Source organism: Vidua macroura, chromosome 4 (assembly GCF_024509145.1).
Source record: "Vidua macroura isolate BioBank_ID:100142 chromosome 4, ASM2450914v1, whole genome shotgun sequence".
Taxonomy (NCBI): domain Eukaryota; kingdom Metazoa; phylum Chordata; class Aves; order Passeriformes; family Viduidae; genus Vidua; species Vidua macroura.
In genome coordinates this window covers 31,375,692-31,396,046 of record NC_071574.1, presented here as the reverse complement: position 1 = coordinate 31,396,046, position 20,355 = coordinate 31,375,692, and the positions used below count along the sequence as shown (strand labels likewise).

The window sequence follows — 20,355 nt, the reverse complement described above, 5'->3', positions numbered from 1 at the left end:
GGATTGTTAAGAGTAGCAAGGGGTATGGGGTGATAAGTGCAAATGCATAGGATTGTGAACACCTTGCATTTTGGAACTTCACCCTTGAACAAGTACAGAATCCAGAAAAACTAGTAAAATATTTGGAAAAAGTATGCTGTCACCTTGGCAATTCCAGAAAGACACAGATCACTGCAATGTGCTGGCTCAGGCCTACCAAGCTCCGTTTGACACTATTCTTCTTAAGGGGAAAACAATGTCTCTGGATCTGATGACAAAACAAAAACCCTGCAGCTACTCCAACTCCCGTTACAGGCACTGCAGAGGAATGACAGCACTAACCCCTCCTAATTATCAATCACTCTGACACACAAAAAATGGACACAAAACTCAGCCTGTAAAGGAGGATGAAGCAGGCTCATCACAAAAACAGGAGAAAGGCAGAACAAGATACCTATCTTTAAATCAGATATGGGATATGCAAAAATATTTCACCTGTCTTCCAGGTCAGCACATCTGGCTGCTGTAATAATGGAGCTAGTAGCCTGTAATTAGAAGGTGGGGAAGCCAAGTAGCTATGATCACTTTCGAGGGAAGGCGGTATTGACAACTGGATTTGAAAAAGGGGCCTAGGTCCTCAGCCTCTGAGGAAGACTCCTGTTAAGTCTGAAGGAAAGGTATCCCTTCAAGGAAAATGCTGTATGTCACCCAGATAAGAGCACCACAATGCAGGGAGCACCTCAATCCAGTTCTTGAAAGAATTAGCCATGCTAGAAATGATTTATTGTGACCTGACTAATGTGCAGATTAGTCAGGTCAGATCCAGATGAAGCCCAATTCCTGTGATCCACAGGACAACAATTTGTGTGCGGTACATCATCACTATATCCCAAGTGATTGGCAGCAATGACCTGGAGAGACAAAGAGGCACCTGCCGTGGATCAAGTGGCTCAACACCTCCAACAACATGGGATAAAAAAAACCAGTCTTGCTCCCCGATATATATATATGGACCAGTATCTCAGCTTTTAACAGTAACTTTGGATTAAGAGGAAGGATGTAGAAAGTACACACACTTCAGTTTTACCTCTGGGACTACTGACAGGACATGAAGAAGTGGGGTGGAAGTGAATGGCATTCATTTCATCTGTATTGGAGGACTCCCATTATGAAAGATTCAGACACAATCAGGTTAAACTTCCAGGACAAAGCAATATAAACAAACTTAGCTACAGCAGTTATCAGTGCTCAGTTGTCAGCAAATGCAAAATAACTCTACTCAGCACTCTTTCTTAAGATTGTCCTTAAAGAATAACTAATAGTGACTTGCCTTCAGTAGGCTTGCTGCAATTTCTCCCTATGTAAAAGTTTCAGGCCACCTTCAAAGCACACATGGAAAACAGCTACTATTTGAATTGTAAAATCACTGGTGATCTACGATAAAATCAGTACAATTGTATAAAAGCAGTGAAAATAACAAACAAGACATTGAATCCAAACTGACACCCAGAAAGGTGTTACCTAACACAAAAGAAAAGAACCTACTGTGGCAATGTCAACATAACTTGTAATCTGCTTATGGAATTTTTTTTAGTTTTGGGTCAAATGCTGACCTAGAGTAACTAGACTCTTTGTAACTGGACTTCTAGTTTAGAAAATCAGTTAATTCATACCATACTCACTCTGTAATCTCTTACTGGACAATAGTTTTTAAAACATGGCTAGAATTTTGAATCAAGGACTTGAATCACACCATATTTTTACCCTCAGTATTACTGCAGGACAACAGTGATAGGACACACTGCATTTTGCTGACAGCCTATCAGTGCCCCTATAGATTAGTTACACAGAGCAAGGACTTTGATTTTCTGTATTGAAAAGAGTATATGCAACACTGCTTTCTTTCCTTCTTAAATTAGTTTACTGCTTAATCTCAATAGCATTTTACTGAGCCTGGAATACAGTGCTAATTAAGTAAGTTAATACTGACTTTGAACAACACATTGGTTGGCTAAACTTCCATAATAATAATAATAATAATTTCACACTAAACTTGGCAAAGACAAGCCATTCGCATAAGGCAAAATGTAAGTGATGATAAAAGTAAGTAATTCAACTTTAGACAACAAGAAAGATGGGAGTTTCTTTGATGTTTTTCCACTGTGAAGAGTTTGTAATTAACTTAGATTTAATAACTAAATGGCATCTTCTGTGTAAAGTTGTGAAATGAAAATATTTTCCTTTAATGAAGAATACTACTTAAAGAATAGGGCTTGGTTGTGCTAAGCACCGTATGAATGTTAAAGAATGAAAACAAAACAGTCCCTTTCTGATCAAGTTATTTTGTTTGTTGCCGCTTGTCCACTTTTTCACTTGCTGCCTGTGCTCCCAAAGCTACCCTAAGCAGAAGCCTGTGGCCTAACACAGATCAACATCCCAGCCTTTGGCCACTTTCTTGACAGTGGATGAGTGAGAAGGCTCTTACTGAGTATTAGGATGTCTTGGCATGAGAGGGATGCAATAGTTACAAGCTACTTGAGAAAGAATGGCATATATTCAATTTTGTCTGCATTTTCTAAAGGATAAATTCAGTATCTGACAACACTCAGAAGAACAATGTTTATAAACCCAAGCATTTTATGGTTTCAGCAAAAGCAGTTTCTTCCAGTTTATCTTGAAAACTTTGGACTAGACAGGGGTACCTGCATCACAGAAAATAAGTAGGCTCTAGATGAACATGTCATCTTACACTGTAATGTCTCACCTAGGGCTGCCTAGACATCTGAACTGTAAATTCTTGGACTGAAAGAAACTATTGCTATGAACTGAACAGGGCCACAGAGTCACAGGTTCCTCCATGATAGCACAATAGTAGCACAGGCTTTCATAATTTGACATTTTTGTAATATTGGCAAGAACAGAAATGACTACTTCTATTTTTATAGACAGGGTATATGGAAGAAAAAAGGCCCAACTCTCTGTTAAGGCAAAACCTTTTGAATCAGAAGAAATTCAATGATTTTAGTATTTACTTCCAGTAGTATACACAAAACACACCACTCCCCAAAAACTCAGAAGATGTATCCAAGTTCACAAGAATAATGTTCCACTCTCTCAACACCTAACTCCCTACTCTTTAAACAGACTGCATAAACCTCCAAAGAAGTCTACAATTTTCTTAAGCACTCTTTGAATTATTTTTACTGCATTTGCAAACCTACAATTCCAGGAACCTGAAAAGAGAAGCTCAGTTTGGATGTAAGATACTTCAAAATTTGCAGTAATTAAAACGGAAGGTTGGCAAGTTCAACTGTTGCAAAACATTCTGTGTGAGTAACATTAGTCTCTCAGGAAATATTTTTTAATCAAAGTCACCAGACTACTTTGCAGTTTTATTACTGAAAGTCACCAAAAAACAGAACTCAGACTTCAAGCAGTAGGTCTTACCTGAACATTGCTTTTGGGATAATAGAAGAAAAATGGCTTCAAAACCGGAGACCTAGACACACAAAACAACAAGCATAAATGCATTTCCCTAGAAATTCATTAAACTTGCAATCATACACTTTTGGACTATTTATACACCAAAAACATAGGAAATTAAATCCATTCAGCCATGACTAGCAATGGTTTTTCAACCAACTTTAGAAGCCTGGGAAGTGTAAAAACTTAAATTCCATTATTGAGAATGTAAGATTTTGTTTAAAAAACTGAATAAAATTTACTGAGGGGAAGTAGCCAAAACAGCAAAAGTATTTTCTTGACAAAGGATGTACTTCTTGACATTGAAGTCTACTACGATGTCAGTAGCTCTGCATTGATACCTAGGCCAGCTACACAGGGCTACTGGAAATACAGCCACAGGTTCTTCTCCCACCTTCATGTGCAGTATTTGCTAAATGGCAGAAAAGTTCTAGATGAATAAGCATGAAAAGGTGAGAATATAAATCACCGCAAGATTTTAGCCGTATCTAGAAAGAAAGTGAATCAAGCCAAGTTTTTTTCTAAACATGCTCAATATTGCTATGTTCAGCTCAGTCATTAAATGGTTTCATGCTAAAATTTTGTGGGATGTTCTGGCATTTGACCTTACATTTCTAGATGAAGTGAACTCAGACAAATGTAAATTTGGTGGGCCCATATTCCAAACTAACAGCTACAAGAGAAAACTGGTCCAGAAATTTGCATGTATTAATGTGGTCAAGCTCCTGGCAAGCTGAAGTTGCCATGAAGTCACACTTCAAGCTTTCCCTACAGCTCATTAAGCAAAGACACTGCTATGAGCTGATCAGAAACCTACATAACTCACATTTAATTAAATAAAGAATTTTACTATTTGCATGCATATCATACAGCACTCACTATTATCTTGTATCAGTTACTAAGCACAGAGTGACACAGGAAGATTTAGCTGCTTCTGTGGTTGCTGTCCCAAGTTGGGGAAGTTTGTGATGGTAACTGGTAAGAACATTATCATCACACATTACAACAAGTTAACGATCAAGAGTTAACTTACACTCTGGGGCGCCCTCCAACAATTCCAGTCAGGCCAGGGGCTGGAAAAGGAAATTAAATTCACAAAAGAATGGTTAAAGCCCTCTTCAAAACATCAGAGCTTGCAGCTTACCAATAAATGCAGGGAAATCTCTAGAAAATTACATACATTGTCATAAATTAACAAAATCAAACACTTTTAAAAAGTTAAAATACATAACTGTGAATTTTAACAAAAATAATTTAAATGTGCAAAGCATGAACTAAATCTTTAGAATTTTCTTCCAAATACTTTGCATACAAATGCCAGTGAGGTAACACATTTGATAGAAAAATAACTTTGCTTTAGTTTTTTTCATTCTTCTTTTATTTACTTTCAAAAGAGCAAAGAAACAATTCTGATGGACCCTGGTTTCTTTTAGTACTTGTTTAATATGACTTTGCTTGTGTAGATTAGCTGTTTAATTTTAATCACTCTCTCTAGCCTTTAAACTAACTTTGCTTTTTTAAGGTGCTTGGTACTGCAGATCCCATTCTCTCTCTGTGGTACAGAGGCAGTTCAGGGGTTTAAGGCACTAGCATGAGCCCAGATCTGTGGTAAGCCAGCACTTATCAGGTTGCCAGGCTCTACTATCATTAACCCATCTGCCCAGATCAGTATTTCTGAAAGAAACAGTTCTGCTCTCCTCATTGTGAACATAGCTTCTCACCCTTCTGTCTAGCATGGACAGCAGGAACACATGAAGCGTCAGAGCTCCAAATAGTATTGCAGGGGAAAGAAACAGTAAAATGTATACATTACATCAGCGTAGGAATTAATTAACATCTGTGTTAAGCAGTCCTTTTAAAATAAGTATTGTGGAAAGCTGCCCACATGGTATATTTGGCCAAATTAATTCTGGCTAAAAAGGGCTTCATGCTTTCTGCAGGTGTGAATTCCCTCAGTTAGTGCTCCAAGCAAACCAGAAGCCAGATAACCGTGCTGTTGTGATACTAAAGCAAACAGTCATGAGCTCTACTCCACAGCAGGCTGCTCTAGCTTGGATTCAGTGCCTTGTCAATGTGGACACACACCAGTAGCAGCAGAGATTACACAGCCTTGCCATATTCATGCTCACCAGAAGTGACTTCCCCAAAAAAGTCTATGTTTTATAGTACACAGAAGAAACAGCATCACAAGCAACCACCTCCCTGATCACTATGTACTGCTGAAAAAAATGTGGTAGTGGATAGAAAATGAAAGAATCCCTTACATAAGTGTTACACAATTTTAAATGATCCAGTGAGCAGTGAGGTTTCAGCCCTATACATCTTACCTGTACACTCAGTCAAGCAGAACTGCCACTCAGCCACAAAACCAGCTGCAGAGATTTTATTGAATTATGTGCCTAGTTTGTTTTGTTTATTGCTGAGGAAGGAGGGTGGATACAGTAAGGTCACGTTGAAAATACAGGTCCATAAAGCTAGTTAAATTATCTGTGGATTGTCATATAGGTCACTTCCTGCTAGGCAAGTGAATTGCTCATTAAGGATACCAGACTTTGCTCCAACATCAATTTCAACTTCCTGAAAGCTTTTAAAGACAGCTCTTCATTTGCTTGCTTTCACACAAGGGATCTTGACTCCTACAACAAAGTAGTTCTCAACATAGACAAGAACACAGTCCAAGTAAGAGCAACAAGTGCTCACACCTCGAGGCTAGGTTAACTTTCTTCTGCTGGTCTTTCAGAAGTTCACGAGCACAAGCTACTGTAACAGCAGATCTGTCTTTGGAGGGACTACAGCTATCCCTGCAACTGCAGAGCAAAGCTACACCAATACCCCAGATGCAACACTATTAAGTTCTATGCTATGATTATTGTTTATGTGAATATAAATATGATGGAGGCAATTTTAAGTCCAATTTAATTTTTATCTATATGAAATTCCTAGTTAAGTTTCAAGCAGAGATGACAAAGCAAATCTTAAATTACTGATTGTAAGCCACAACCAGTTTGTTAATTCTGTAAACAGCACAAGAGCACTACACCTCACCTCAACCAAGGTCTCAGATTCCTATTACATTTCTCCAGTAAACCAAAAGAAGGCAATGGAAGGTGTAGTGCAACCAAGTAATAATGAATTTGTCACTGTGGCCAGACCAGCCTTCTGCTAATTAAATTATGATCTCCTTGGATCAACCACTGTCCCAAGAAAACTTCTTATAAAAGTATCTCCTCGTGCTGTACTTTATGCTTACACTGCATTGCTTGCTTAAGTATCTGTACAGATGCCCTCCCTCCTTTCTGGAAGGCTTATCTTTATCTACAATGACACAAACAATTTGTCGTATTCATACAGAATATCAATCAGGCTGCAGTCTCAAATTGCTAAGATTCTCATCTAAACTGAAGCTCTTGATCTACTTTCCCAGAAACTTCACATGACCATTTTTTGTCATTAGAGCTCCATTCCTTAGTGTCTCAAGAAAGATAAAAGTATTGTCTCATCTGCTACCACTGAACCTCTTAAACAAGTTGCTTCACATCAAGCTAATGAACTCACCACCACTTTCTGCTACCTTCTGTGTCTCAGAATGGCATAAAACTGATGCACTGCAAAATGGGGTGATGACCTTTAGATGGGAGACCTTCCTTTCAATGCATCTATATATCCTGTTCATCTGTAGGTACAGTATTTGTTTGGTGTCAAACTGAATATCATGACACTTTGATTCAAGCGTTTGATCTAAAAGCCTTCCATTTTCTCACAGTGGCTGGGGACCAAGCCTAAGAACTACAAAATTCTCCAGGTGGCTGGGCATTTTAAACCAGTGAGTACTAGGGATTACACCACTGGGATTCCACTGTTCTTATTAACTCCCAAATATATTACATGGCTGGAAAAACTTCAGGCAGTAAGAATGGTAAGTCTACTCCTTTCTAGGTGACTAAGCTCTGGTATGGGACCCTTCCTTTGGATTCTGTGTCTGTAAGTTAAAATCTACACTGAATCTATTAAATAAATAAATAAATAAATAGTTAGAAACTACTTTGATTATTCTGCACAATTCCTCATACAGTCTTATCCTGTCTTTTCATTTTATGACTCCTTCCTCTAGCCTACTTTATGTCTTACTCGTTTTCAGCCCAAGTATCTTAACGAAAAACAAACCATCATCATCTGTGTATACATGTATGTACTATTAATTATTTGTCAGGTTTTCTTCCTTTGTGTACATGATTCTTTCAGCACACCTGCAGACTCTCACATTTTGGGACAAAATGGCAAATTTGATCCAAATCTGAAGGACAGAGAGGAATCTCAAGAATACCAAAGCACACTAACACACCATGACTGGCACTCCCCTGTGAGCAGAGATGTAGGAACAGATATCCATGTAAATAATACAAGGTGAAGCCTAATCAGGATACATTCCTTGCTTGACTATTTCTGGTTTCCCATGTATGTTTTATCTCTCCAGCTGCCTCTTGATCTTTTTTATTTTTTCACCCTGTAAAACCCATGGATGGACTTGCAAATAACAAATTCTCCTAAAAATCACATATGATGTGCTGGAAAAGACAGCAAGTTTCTGATAAATTTCATGAGCAGGCAAACTAAAGAGTACTTGGGAAAAAAAATGTTGCTTTCAGCTGGGGCAATTCAGGGAATGGATCCACTGAAAACCAGCCTTGGTAAAAGATGTATAAAATCAGCCCAAATAAGCACCTATTTCAGTATGTAGAACCACCATCTTCTAATACATTATAATTTATGTCATATATACCACACCCTGTAAAATGCCCCACAGCAGAAAAAACCCTGACTGGCTAGAACTTGAAATCAACCTGTGAGATGCAGATTTCCAGCAAAACAAGCCTCATTCCTTCCAGCTGGATTTACAGATAGTGGAAAAGCCTGATGTTTTGCCTCCTTAATATTCCCTCTATCCTATTCCAATCCTATTTGAATGGTCACACCTAATTTCAGATTATTACTTCTTATTCTTTAATCTACTTCTGTCCAAAAACGTTCTGTACAATTCTGTATATTTTTCAACAGAATAAAACCATTATGCAATATATGAAAGATGCTAGACTGCATGAAGCATTTTGTAAAATGCTTTGGAGCAAAACAGCTCCAACTACTTGAAATCTAAAAAGCTTTAAGAACTTTAACTTTAAACTTAAGGGCTTTTTTTTGAAGTTTCACAGAATTTCAAGATAGTGATGTCTCTTGCTGAATAGCTTTCAGCTTTCGACCCTTATACTTCCAGTGACTGAATTAGCTTAGCCAATAGGCTATTAATATATTTACCATATATTCTAAAGAATGAAATATGTGTTTATATATAAAACCAAAGTAGCCCACTTGTCAAGCATTATTTTTTTAAGTGATCAAAATAGAGAAATCTGAAATCTCAGGTTTTATACTCAGCAGTTCTTAGAATATGGTTGATTACCAGTATAAAATGCATACAATCTTTTTTTACAGGGGTCAATTTTATTTTCTTAATTATTCTATCTATGTCCTCTGGAAACAGCAGATAGTTTATCTTCTGCAGTATTATTCTCAAAAAAACAGGGACTGCAGTAAACTGCTACAACAAGGACATATCTAAAAGTATCTTCCAACACACTTAGGACATCAGTCAAAATATTTACATATACTCAAGCACTTTAAAATCTCAAACTGTATTAGCCAGCTGTCATCTTAGTGTCAAACTCCGGTCACTTTAATGTGAAATAAGGGTCAGCACATGATTTCAGCTATTAGTAAAACATTTTTTAGCTACTGAACCCCTGTTAAACTAAAAACACCAGATTCCCACAGTAAGGCTCTTCTTGAGCCTCTTCTATACGGCATTTCATTCAGAATAAAGTATCTGAATTAAAGAAGACAACATAAAGACATTAAATCAAGATAAATTATTTAAATTCTAGCCATTTGGCTGACTGGACTGTACCTAATGAAGAGATTTTCACTGAGTAATACAAACCAGGTCTGTGTTTGCTAGCTTTCATGAAGTGATGGTGAACTTCTATGGACTGAAATGTTGTAGAACTGCACTGAACTCCCATAGGTTACTACAGATTTAGAAGTCCAAGTCTATGTGTCTAGGATTCTCCACTTCCAAACACAGGAATCTCACTTTACAGAACAGGAAAACACCTGTGAAGACCCCACTATTAGGACCGAACTGTACAGACAGATCGAAAGTTATTTTTTTTCAGGAGACCAACATGCATAAAGCCAACTAAACTTGCTGCTTTCTGGTAAAAAAAAAAATCCTGGCTATTATCAACTTTCAGACTTTTGAGGACTAAACAGAAAGAATAATTTTATCAGTTAAAAGGTTAAACACAAATATTAATTGTAAAAAAAACCATTAAAAGATGGGATAAGGTGTGTTTGGCTTTTTTTAAATAGTATGTATCCCTTTAATTTCATCAGAAGAGCATAGTCCAAATGAAAACTGATTAAGCATTTGAACTTGTGAACTAAATACCACACTCAACAGAAGTTTACAGAAAATGTCTTCCATTCCAAACAGAAAATAAACAAATCACTCTCCAACATCTCACATCTATATACAGTAACTTCAAATTCTTCTCTGGGCTTAAGCATCTCATCTGCAGTTTTAGTAATACTTAAAAACAATTTCTGTGGAAGTATGCTAATGTGCGCTGCTGAGCCTTAAAATGGGAATTTTAAAAGAATTAGGAAAAAAAGTTAGGGAATAACTACGAAAATCTCAGTCATTCATTGTTGACTATGGAAGCTTCTTAAATGCAACATCTCAAAATTCTCTCTTGCAGGTCTAACTCCTTGCATATATTGCAGAGCACAAACACACACAGGCTTCAGCCCATTTCAACATATAGACAGCATTCCTTTTTATGCAGAGGATGCTATTTCATAAGAAATTGGGAATTTCAGATCACACAATGGCCCCTCTACTAGTGTGGAGGGGAGGAGGGAGGAATCACAATTTAAGCACTCTTAAATTGATCAGAAGCTGTGCAATACTCTCCTTTTATGAGGCCTGAGTTTTATTATCCTTGACACATACAAATTCCTAAAAATTTTATCATATCCAAAAATCATATGCTGCAAACTAAGTCAGAAATTATTAAATACTGACATTAAGACTCTATATTTGCTAAAAAGCACATCTGATACTCAAGACCTAACATCCAGTTTTAAGTCTCTGAAGTGAAGCATCATGAAGATCACCCCTCAACAAAATTATTATGATGTGATTTTTAATTACAGGAAGGAAAAGAAGTTATTTTAATTTTACTGCTGTTCCCTGCAAAATCTGAAAAACCGCAACTCAAAACTCCCTCTAAAGTTTATCAGGCAAATAGGTAAAACATTTTGACTCAAGTGATTTAAATTCAGCCTAAGTACAAACACCTAAAGTAGGCATTTAGTACTGATTATTAAAGAAATCAATATCTATTTTACATATAATTTGTAATTTTCATATTATGATATTGCCAAAATAAAACTACCAACCAACTCCAGCTGACAGCTCCACAAGCAGTGACTAGCAGGCTAAAACCACCTGACGAAACACCAGAAGTGACAGTGCTTCTGGATGTCACTACAGAAGATGCAGCAGGAGCTCTTGTGACTCTCCACCCTTATTCTGAACCACAAATCTCTTTTCTCAATCTCTCTTCTCCTCTACTCCCTCTGTTCTTAAACTTTAAACTGTTTGGTCCCCTTAAATATTGGTGGAGTTGCTTTTCAGCATTTCTTACAGGGAAACCAGAACCAAGGACTCTTGATTCACATTCTTTTGTAGTTATGCTTTCTTTCACTATCTCAGGAAACCATCTGTAAAGCAGACAGAATACTTTCCAATGCTACTAGATGTTAGAAAGCTTAGCTGATCATCTTTACACAGCTTGCTAAAGGTTCTTGGATGAAAGGTGCTATATTCGAAGATTATTATCTGTACAAATGCCTACACATCACTTAAGAGTAACAAGCACCAAACTGCCACTGATGGGAAAAAATATAGTTAACCACTAGATACAGTCCAAGCAGAAGAGAAAGTATTTCCCATTTTTTCCTTTTTTTTCCAGTACAGATCTAAAAGTGTACTTTGTTTTTTAAAGGTCACTCTTAAATGTCCAAAATAATGGAATGAAGTGTTTCTGTTCAGGTGACATCACTCTGCAAGTCATTAACTTCTCTTTCCTCCTTGGTGTCCATTATGAAAGATTTGTAATTTGTTCCTGCTTTTCCTCTGTTCTTCATTAAAAAGATATGCAGAAAAAGAAGGGTTACTTGCAATGACTCTCATAGCCACTATCTCACCTCCTGGAAGTGAACTAACACAGGAGAGTTGGGAGGGGTGTGACCAAGCTGACCATCTTTGAAACACAGGACTTCATTGTTTAAAGGATTTTCATCAGGAAAAGCCATTCATGCTGAAAATCTCACTTGGTGTGTATCCCCACAACTGCCACCATTTTGGCAGAACAAGGCCACATGTAGTTACATCGCACAGATCCATGTGTAAAGCACAAAGCCACATTTGATAGGCATGCTCTATCTATATAAGAGACAGCAGCCACAGGTATTTTTATTCAATGCCCAGCAAGAAAAAGTGGTGCAGCACTGTACAGCATGGGACCTCAGGTGCTCACTGCCCAGAGCACCTACACAGGGCACGCAAAGCTCAAGTTCTGGGCTCTCTGCCTGCGGACAGTGTGACCCTCCCACAAGGGTGACCACACTGGCATGGGGAGTGCTCTGCCTCTCACTGAAGCTGTGACACTCCGGAGAACTGTAATTATCAGCAAACATATCCTGGTGAAATAGAGGGGAGGGAAAAAGCTCAGGGAAAAGGGGGAGGGCATTGGGTGCTGTTACTAGAGAATTCACCTAGGACAACAATCTCAACAGTCTTAGTTCTGGCTTCTGTTCCCAAGATCATTTACCCATCTCTAAAAGTCTTGTCTGTGGAGCTGCCCGTTTTAAAACAATTAAGCATCAAGAATTCCTTGTTGTGCTCTTCACAGCACGGTCTGGAATTCCACACTACTGTCAGAATCTAAAATCTGACACTTTCTCTGCTTACATAAGAGTTTATGGGCACAGGTAATACAGAAATTTACCACACAACAGCAACTGAAAAAAGTGTCTGTACGAACCAGTCCCAATATATCTTCCACAAAGTAAAAAAAAAAAAAAAAGAATTACTATGTACTTGGAAGTATGTCAGTAAACAGCCCTGATAGCCTTTGACAGTAGTCATTTATGTCACAGAGGCCAAAAACCTTTTTGCAGTCCTGTACCTACAAGGAAAAGTGCTATTTATCACCAGATGCCTCAGATGATTCCAGAAAAAGTCTCTTTCCCATTGCTGTTCATTAGCAACAGCTCTACGAACCGAAACAGATTTTTTTTTTTTCTGAGAAAAACTTCTACAGGATGTTATAAAAAGCTTAAACTGTTCCTTTAGGAAACAAACTCAGCACCCCAACCATCATCCACACAGACTGCCTAACCCTATTCCACATAGGAATGCATTTGTTTCATCACTGAAAGCCCTGATAACAAGAACTGAAAGTTTGCCACCTCAAGGCACAGCTGTTCACATGTTACAGTAACTCAGTTTCAATTCTACACATACTTCACCCAACACACATAGAGCAGATTTTTCACTTTTTCATTCTACAAAGATCAGTGGTAAAAGGAAAAAATGGAACCCTTAATAAAGCCAACACTTTCAGACTTCAAACGTGGTTTAAATACACAGTAATTGCTTTATAAAAGAAGCACAGATTAAGAATAAAGAACAAGTACAAGTCCATTAGTTTTGGACATTACAAATAAGCAATGATTTTAAAATCCACACAGCTTTCTTTAATTCAAAAGGATGCTTTCTAGGGCATTGTCTATGCATACACAGAATAAATAGTAAGAATAGAAAAGGAGAAACTACTTCAGTTATGATTCCCTAACTAGTTACAAAAATGATAGCTTGGTCCAGCAGAAAATACTATCCTGGAAAAGTCCAGGACTATAGAACCAACTCACATCTATGGTAAATGCTGACCTACTGATGAGCCTTCAGAACTGCAACATTTTAGAATACTATCTCAATGAATATTTACAGTTTGTTCTACATGATCATATCTATATTGTAGAGACAAAAAAAAAAAAAAAAAAAAAAGGATGACCATGCACTGACCTCGTCTTTATAAATACAACTTTAAAGAAAAAAAACCCAACCTGCATTAAACTCTTCTCTGCAAATACTGCAAAGACACATAACACAGAATGCATGAATGTGTCTACACAATTGTTAACTCACTGGAAAAAAAATTAGCTCCTTAATTGCAAAGCAACACCTAACTATTCCTCCATTAATCAGGATTTTAGATTTGCTATGGAACTTCGGAGTTTCACGTCAAGCCCCTGGAATTGAATTTTGAAGATCTATGTAAATCCTAGATTACACAGATCTTCATTAAGGTATGCAGAAGCATACAGATTACATAGATACCTTCATTAAGGTGTGCAGAAGCCACTGCAAAATATCTAAGCTCTAGTCCCCAAATGAGGCTGTCAAAATTTAAATTCATTTAGAATGGGTAATAGAAGTGGGATGAGTATTCATGATTTACGCACAAAACACAGGGATGAGCTTAGAACTCAAGACAGTTATAGTGGTGACATCTTAGGGACTTGGGAGTAGAAGAGAAAAAAAATTGCTCAAAATCACACAGTAGGTCCCCCTAGAAAATTTAGAGAAACCAATGACATGTACAAAAAAACAAATATGCTTTTTTTTTTTAATAAACATTTGGCAAGCAATAGAAGCACAGACCATTTCACATTACATGACTTTCAAGCAAATACTTGAAAATATACCCTCAAATCTAAGATGGATTTAATTAAATTCCAGTGGTTTGATTTTACGTCACACATCAAATAAAAAATAAATCTTCCAATAGTTGCAATACATCACAAAATCAAATTCTGAGGACAGAATAATTTGAGGTTAGATTTAATACTGCAGGATGAGAATTTAAGTTGGGTACTTAATACACACTGTGAATTAAGTAAGATGCAGAGTGTCAGCACCATCACTGCAGTATTAAATTTTTTAAATTATACCTATACTCTGTAATTACTTACACAAGCAGCTATACATGAAACAGTTAGAAGTACAGTAGCATCAATAAAAATTCTTTATAGTAACACCAGATAATGAAGTATGAAGAGAACCTTCAAAACTCTCAAACTGCACATCTCTTCATAAACTGCACTGTTATAACTGGACACTGAGGTATATTTTTGCCAGTTGAGTAACACTTGGTGTTTATTGCCAGCAAAGTCTAATAGCATTACTAAGTTTTAGGAACATGGTAAAAAAGTATATCACTGTTGCACATCAGTGCAGTCGCATGCAGGAAAACAAACGGAGGAGGAAAAGGAACAAAACCAGGATGGAACAGTAGCAGCAAGGGAAGAATAAAGAATCTAAAAGGGATACAAAGATGAACTTTGAAGACTTTTATTGTTCTGCTGATGTCTGTCTCATTTCTACACCAAGCTTATATACCTTTAAAAATAATTTCACTATGAACAACATAAGGAAGCTTAACATGACTAAGTTTTTGGGTGCTAGTCATGTTCAGAGAATAAAAAGTAACTTTAAAATTCTTAGATTATATGAATAATTACCCATGCCAGTTCCAGCTGGTGCAATCTCTTTGGAGAAGATTTCTACAGCTTCTCTTTGTTTATGGTGTACAGCAAGCCAAATAACAGCTTCCCGAGGTCCCTGCCGCAAAAAGGTTGAAATTAGATTAGCTTAGATGCAGAACATTGGTTAAATTTACAAAACTGAAAAATAACTGTAGCTCAGTATTAGAGTTAAATAATTTGGTGACTTTTTATCCACCATCACTACAATTTGCTGTTAACTTATCATTATCTTTATTTTGAAATACCATGGAATCAACTATTGGGTATTTTAAGTCACTAGGGCACTGTGCCTTTTTTCCATCATTCTCTAAGAATCAAGTACTGTAACTAACAATACCAAATACTTGGCTTCGCTGTCGGTGGAACTGGCAAACAAAGTTTGCTCTTATTCTAAGTGCACTGAGAGTACTTTGGGGCCAAGTTAGAGAGCCAGGTTCACTTCTCTTAGCATCAAGAAGGAAGCAGATCTGTCCACAGAAAATAATTCAAACCTAATCCTTGGGAGATAAATGTGAGAACAGAACTTGTAAAAATCACCATTTTTCAGAGAGAAGAGCAAATGCTCCCTCTAAAGATAAACCAAAAGCACTCCCTACTCTAGTCAAAACATCTGTCCTTGCAGATAAGCAGTCTCTCAAGTTTTACTTCTCCAAAAATTCCATTTTCAGCCACTGATGGATCTACTATTGGAATCAATATATGAAAAATATGCAGCCATACAACAAACCCAACAAATGCACAATTTTAACATTCAGTGCTCCCAAAGCTAACACAAGATTCATTAAATTACTACAAATAATGATCAAACAGAAATATTCTTGCAAAAAAAAAAAAAAAAAACCAAAAAAAACCCCAACATATTCATGCATTCACATCTGCTTTCTGGTTCTAAACTGTACCATATAATCAACATTCCATTTAAAGTTCCATATTTACCTCCTTGCCTGCAAATGCAAGATACAATGGTCTATGAAAATAAGCTGAATCCTGTTTTGAGTGGATGATCCCAGTATCAAAACTGGGTGTATATATACAGGCTGAAGCAATAAATCCTACAGTATCAGAATTAAAACAAAAAAAAAAAAAAAAAAAAAGCAAAACAAAGTCTGAACAATGTCTTGGAAATCAATTAACAAAGGGTTAGCAGAAAACTAACAGAGCACATACAGTTTCTATGTAGCAAACTCTAATGCCTGATGTACTATTAAAAATAGCTTACGTGAAACACATCCCGGATTTCCAAACCACAAACTCACTGATGCTGTGTCACTGTCATAACTCCTTCCTCCCCAGCGTAACATAGGATACTAAAAATCAAACACCACTAAAATTACTCAGTGCTGATTCAGGTCCCTTTCTAGCTCACACTAGCTATCAAGAGGGACAGGCAGCAGCCACGTCAACAGGCAGAGAAGTCTGAGAAAAAGAAGTGCTTGCCACTCTTTCTTATTTCTCAAGATATTCTGTGTTGTCAGGAACAGTCAATACTACACACAGCAGTTCAGACTACAGCCTTACCTAAGGCTGGGAGACACAGGGATTTCACAGCTCCAAAGGCTAACCATTGCACCAGTTTGACAGATGTGCATGGGAAGTAGTCTAGCCACACCATATATTGACACTGAGCTCCAAGTATCATTCAGCTTACCCTGTCTTGGTATTCACTTATGTATTTGTTTCTTTGTTTCAAATTTAGGTGATAGAACTTTCAAAGCAGGCACTATTTTCCTTATGTGTTAACATACTGCCTAGCATAGTATGGCTCCAGTTTTGAGTACTATGATTTGTAATCCAAATAACCAGGTCTAATTTTGCACTGAAAGACATGGTAGGAAAGAGTGTTTAAGTGACTACATTATCCCCACCTGAAGGTCCAATGAGTAAATGTTTTCCTTGGGATTCTATGACTTTGTATTTTAAATGGAAAAGCAAACTCCACTCTCTAACCCTTCTTCTCAAACTACCACGGCTGCTTTCCAGATGAAAGCACCCCTGGCTAGTTTCTTCTAAAATGCTAGAGGAGCATGAAGGGCAATAGAGCGATTTCCTGTATTTCAGCCTTAGCTCTGACATCCTGTTTTAGGCATGGATGAGAAGCACATACAATGGCAATAACACTCTGTTTACTTTTAATATAAGACCTGGGAACTGAGGCTGGAAATACAGAAAGTACTACAAATACTTTCATTTAAAAATTTTATTTAATGTACTATAAGCAAGGCAAACTGAAAAATCAGGAGGGAGAAACTGCTGTACTTCAACTCATTATTCACTTTGTACAATGAGACAGAAAACTTCCTATACAACAATTCATTGAAGAATATATTACAATGCATAATGATAAGGAGTTGGTACAAACAGAACAGAGGCAAGCTGAACATCTGGAACATCTGTTCCTATGTTTAAGAATTTCGATTCTGCACTCTTACTAAGACACTTAAAATTGCAGGTTTTATGGTCCTGAAATGAAAGAGACCACATTACAAAGCTCAGTCTTCAGGAAGCAACTCTTGCTGCATTGATGAAGGAAATTGAAACTCAAGCACTGAAATGAATACCTGCAGATATAACTTGACTAATTCTAAAAACACTCAAATTCACTAGTAGCAAGTCCACTGTCCTTCTCTACATACATTCACATTTCCTTTAGATACAAACCGTTGGATAAAATGTTGGCACTCATAAGAACAAACTCAGAGATGAGTTTTGCCACGTGTACATTAGGAGTTTTGCAAGACTGACACGGACAAAGAAGAATTAAATGCTACTGTTTTGGAACAAACTAAACTGTCTAAATATTTAAACTGTATCTAAGTGAGGACATGATTTACAGTCTTCTTCCTTTAAAAAGGACTTTCATTCTCTAGATTAGGAAAACAGACCATGGATATCACAGCTGCAGTGGCTTTGGCCATCATTCATATTCTTACATATGCACTCACAGTGCAGAATTACATAGCTGAAGATTATTTCTGAAGCAGTACTCACAGAAAATTTAAACTTGTGCAGGCAACACTAATGCTGAGACTTCCTGATTGCAATATTTATAATGTGGTCTTTTTGCATTACATCTAATGCAATTTAAGTCTACGCCATGGAAGTTATTATAATAAAGTATTTCTTTAGAAGACCATCAAAACAGAACACAACAACAAATCTTACAAAGATTTCCTAAGATTTTGTATCAGCTTCTGGAAGACCCAATACTGCAAAGACCTTGTCACTGTTAATTTTGTACATTAAGTAGTGACAGTGAGTTCTTTGCAACATGAAGGGGTGAAATTCCCAGGATGATAATGACTTCCTTTAAAGTTGTGGAAAAGATAACAATATGGAAAGATTAAAAGAGGTCAGTAAAAGTTTAAGAACACTCCACTGCATACTTACACCATCTATACTCCTTCTAGCATGAGGTCCATATGTATCTTCAGACCCCAAAACCTGTATGTTAACTGCACTGTAATCTTCATATCCAAGCTGACTGAAAATAAGACGAGTCCTACAACAAATGATTTTTTAAAATTAGTAAACTGTCTCAAAATGATTATCTGAAGTAGCCCTGTGTGGTCCACAAATGTTAACTCTGTCAAGTGGAAAAGATTTTATCAGTTGAAATATTGGAATTTTGTTAGGATATATATTTTGCTTGGTGGAACAAGCAACATTTTTTGCGTTGGTGGAACATTTTGAACACACTGGTAACATTTCAATGTTGTCATAAATATAACCACAGCACCTGAAATAGTAAAGCAATGTACAGGACATTAATACAAAATTAAAATTTTTAATTGCTGTGAAGAGATGGAAAGGTGTTCACACATTAGAAATGAGTCCACGTTTATTTCTGATGAGATAAAAAATAAGAACCTCATTTAAGTTCACTAAATTTGCAAACTGTGTCTGTACTAAGTTATTTTAAATTATTTATCTATCAGCATTACAGTTGCAGATACTACAGTTCAAAACACATTCTGCGGGCCATTTTTAGCCCTTTCATGTGTTAGCAATGCAACAGAGAATCATGAAAATTAAAAGGACACCAGAGACTACTTCAAAAGACTTCTTCACCCACATATTGCCAAATGGCTTCTGCTTGCACTAATGAATAAACAAGTAAAGGAGAAGTACACAAGAAAGAAGCAAAAGAAGTCATCTTACAAGCTGCCAAAGTTGCTCAATGTCTTAGGCTAACAACTAATATGACCTGCATAAATGAAGTGCATAAAATTTGTGCACCTTTTTCTGCATTTGTTGCCACTAAGCTACTCAACAGAACTTAACCTGGAACAGACTGGAAGCTGGGTAACTGAAAGATCACATCCTTCGAATATTCTCTTGAAACAGAGAGACCTGGACAGACTCAATCAATGGCTCGAAGGCAACTGCATGAAGTTCACTCATGTTAGGCAAAGCGCTGGGTCCTGCACTTGGGTCACAGCAACCGCAGGCAGCACCACAGTCTGGGTCAGAGTGGCCCGAGAGCTGTTTGGCAGAAAGAGACTTTCGGGTGCTGGATGACAGCCAGATGAACACGAGCCAGTGTGTGCCCAGGCAGCCAAGAAGGCCAGTGGCATCCTGGCCTGGATCAGCACTAGTGAGGTCAGCAGGACCAGGGCAGTGATTGTCTCTCTATATTCGGCACTGGTGAGGACACACCTCAAATCCTGTGTCCAGTTTCAGGCTCCTCACTTTAAAAAGAACATTGAGGTGCTGGAGCATGGCCATAGAAGGGCAATGAGGCTTGTGAAAGGTCTAGAAAACATGTTTTACAAGGCAAGGCTGAGGGACCTGGGGTTGTTTAGCCTGGAAAAAGGCTACACATGAAAGGAGGGTGTACTGAGGACAAGGCTGGTTTCCTTCTACTGCACCTGCAGTGAGAGGAACAGAGGAAATGGCTTAACCTGAGACAAGGGAGATCCAGGTAAGGTATCAGAAAAAAATATCTCTCCACTGTTCAGGCTGTCAGGCATTGGAGTAGGTTTCCCAAGGAGATGGTGAAGTAACCATTCCTGGAGGTGTTTAAGAGATGTCTGGATTTGGCGCTGGGTGATGTGACTTAGGGATTATAGCAATGGAGCTGAGCTGATGGTTGGACTTGCTGATCTTAAAGGTCTCATCCACCCTTGACAGTTCTACAATTTTATAAACAGAAACTGGTAAAAA

The 20,355-nt window shown here is 37.4% G+C and overlaps 1 protein-coding gene across 1 annotated transcript in view; it reads right to left on the bottom strand.

Moving 5' to 3' along the window:
• Window positions 1-20,355, bottom strand: part of LOC128806834 (uncharacterized) — a 60,131-nt gene that overhangs the window by 16,619 nt on the left and 23,157 nt on the right. The window contains exons 14-17 of the mRNA XM_053976666.1: window positions 18,580-18,691; window positions 15,169-15,268; window positions 4,496-4,535; window positions 3,427-3,478 (exon numbers count right to left, since the gene is read on the bottom strand). Of these exons, the coding sequence (XP_053832641.1) occupies window positions 3,427-3,478; window positions 4,496-4,535; window positions 15,169-15,268; window positions 18,580-18,691 (304 nt within the window). The remainder of the gene's footprint in view (window positions 1-3,426; window positions 3,479-4,495; window positions 4,536-15,168; window positions 15,269-18,579; window positions 18,692-20,355) is intronic.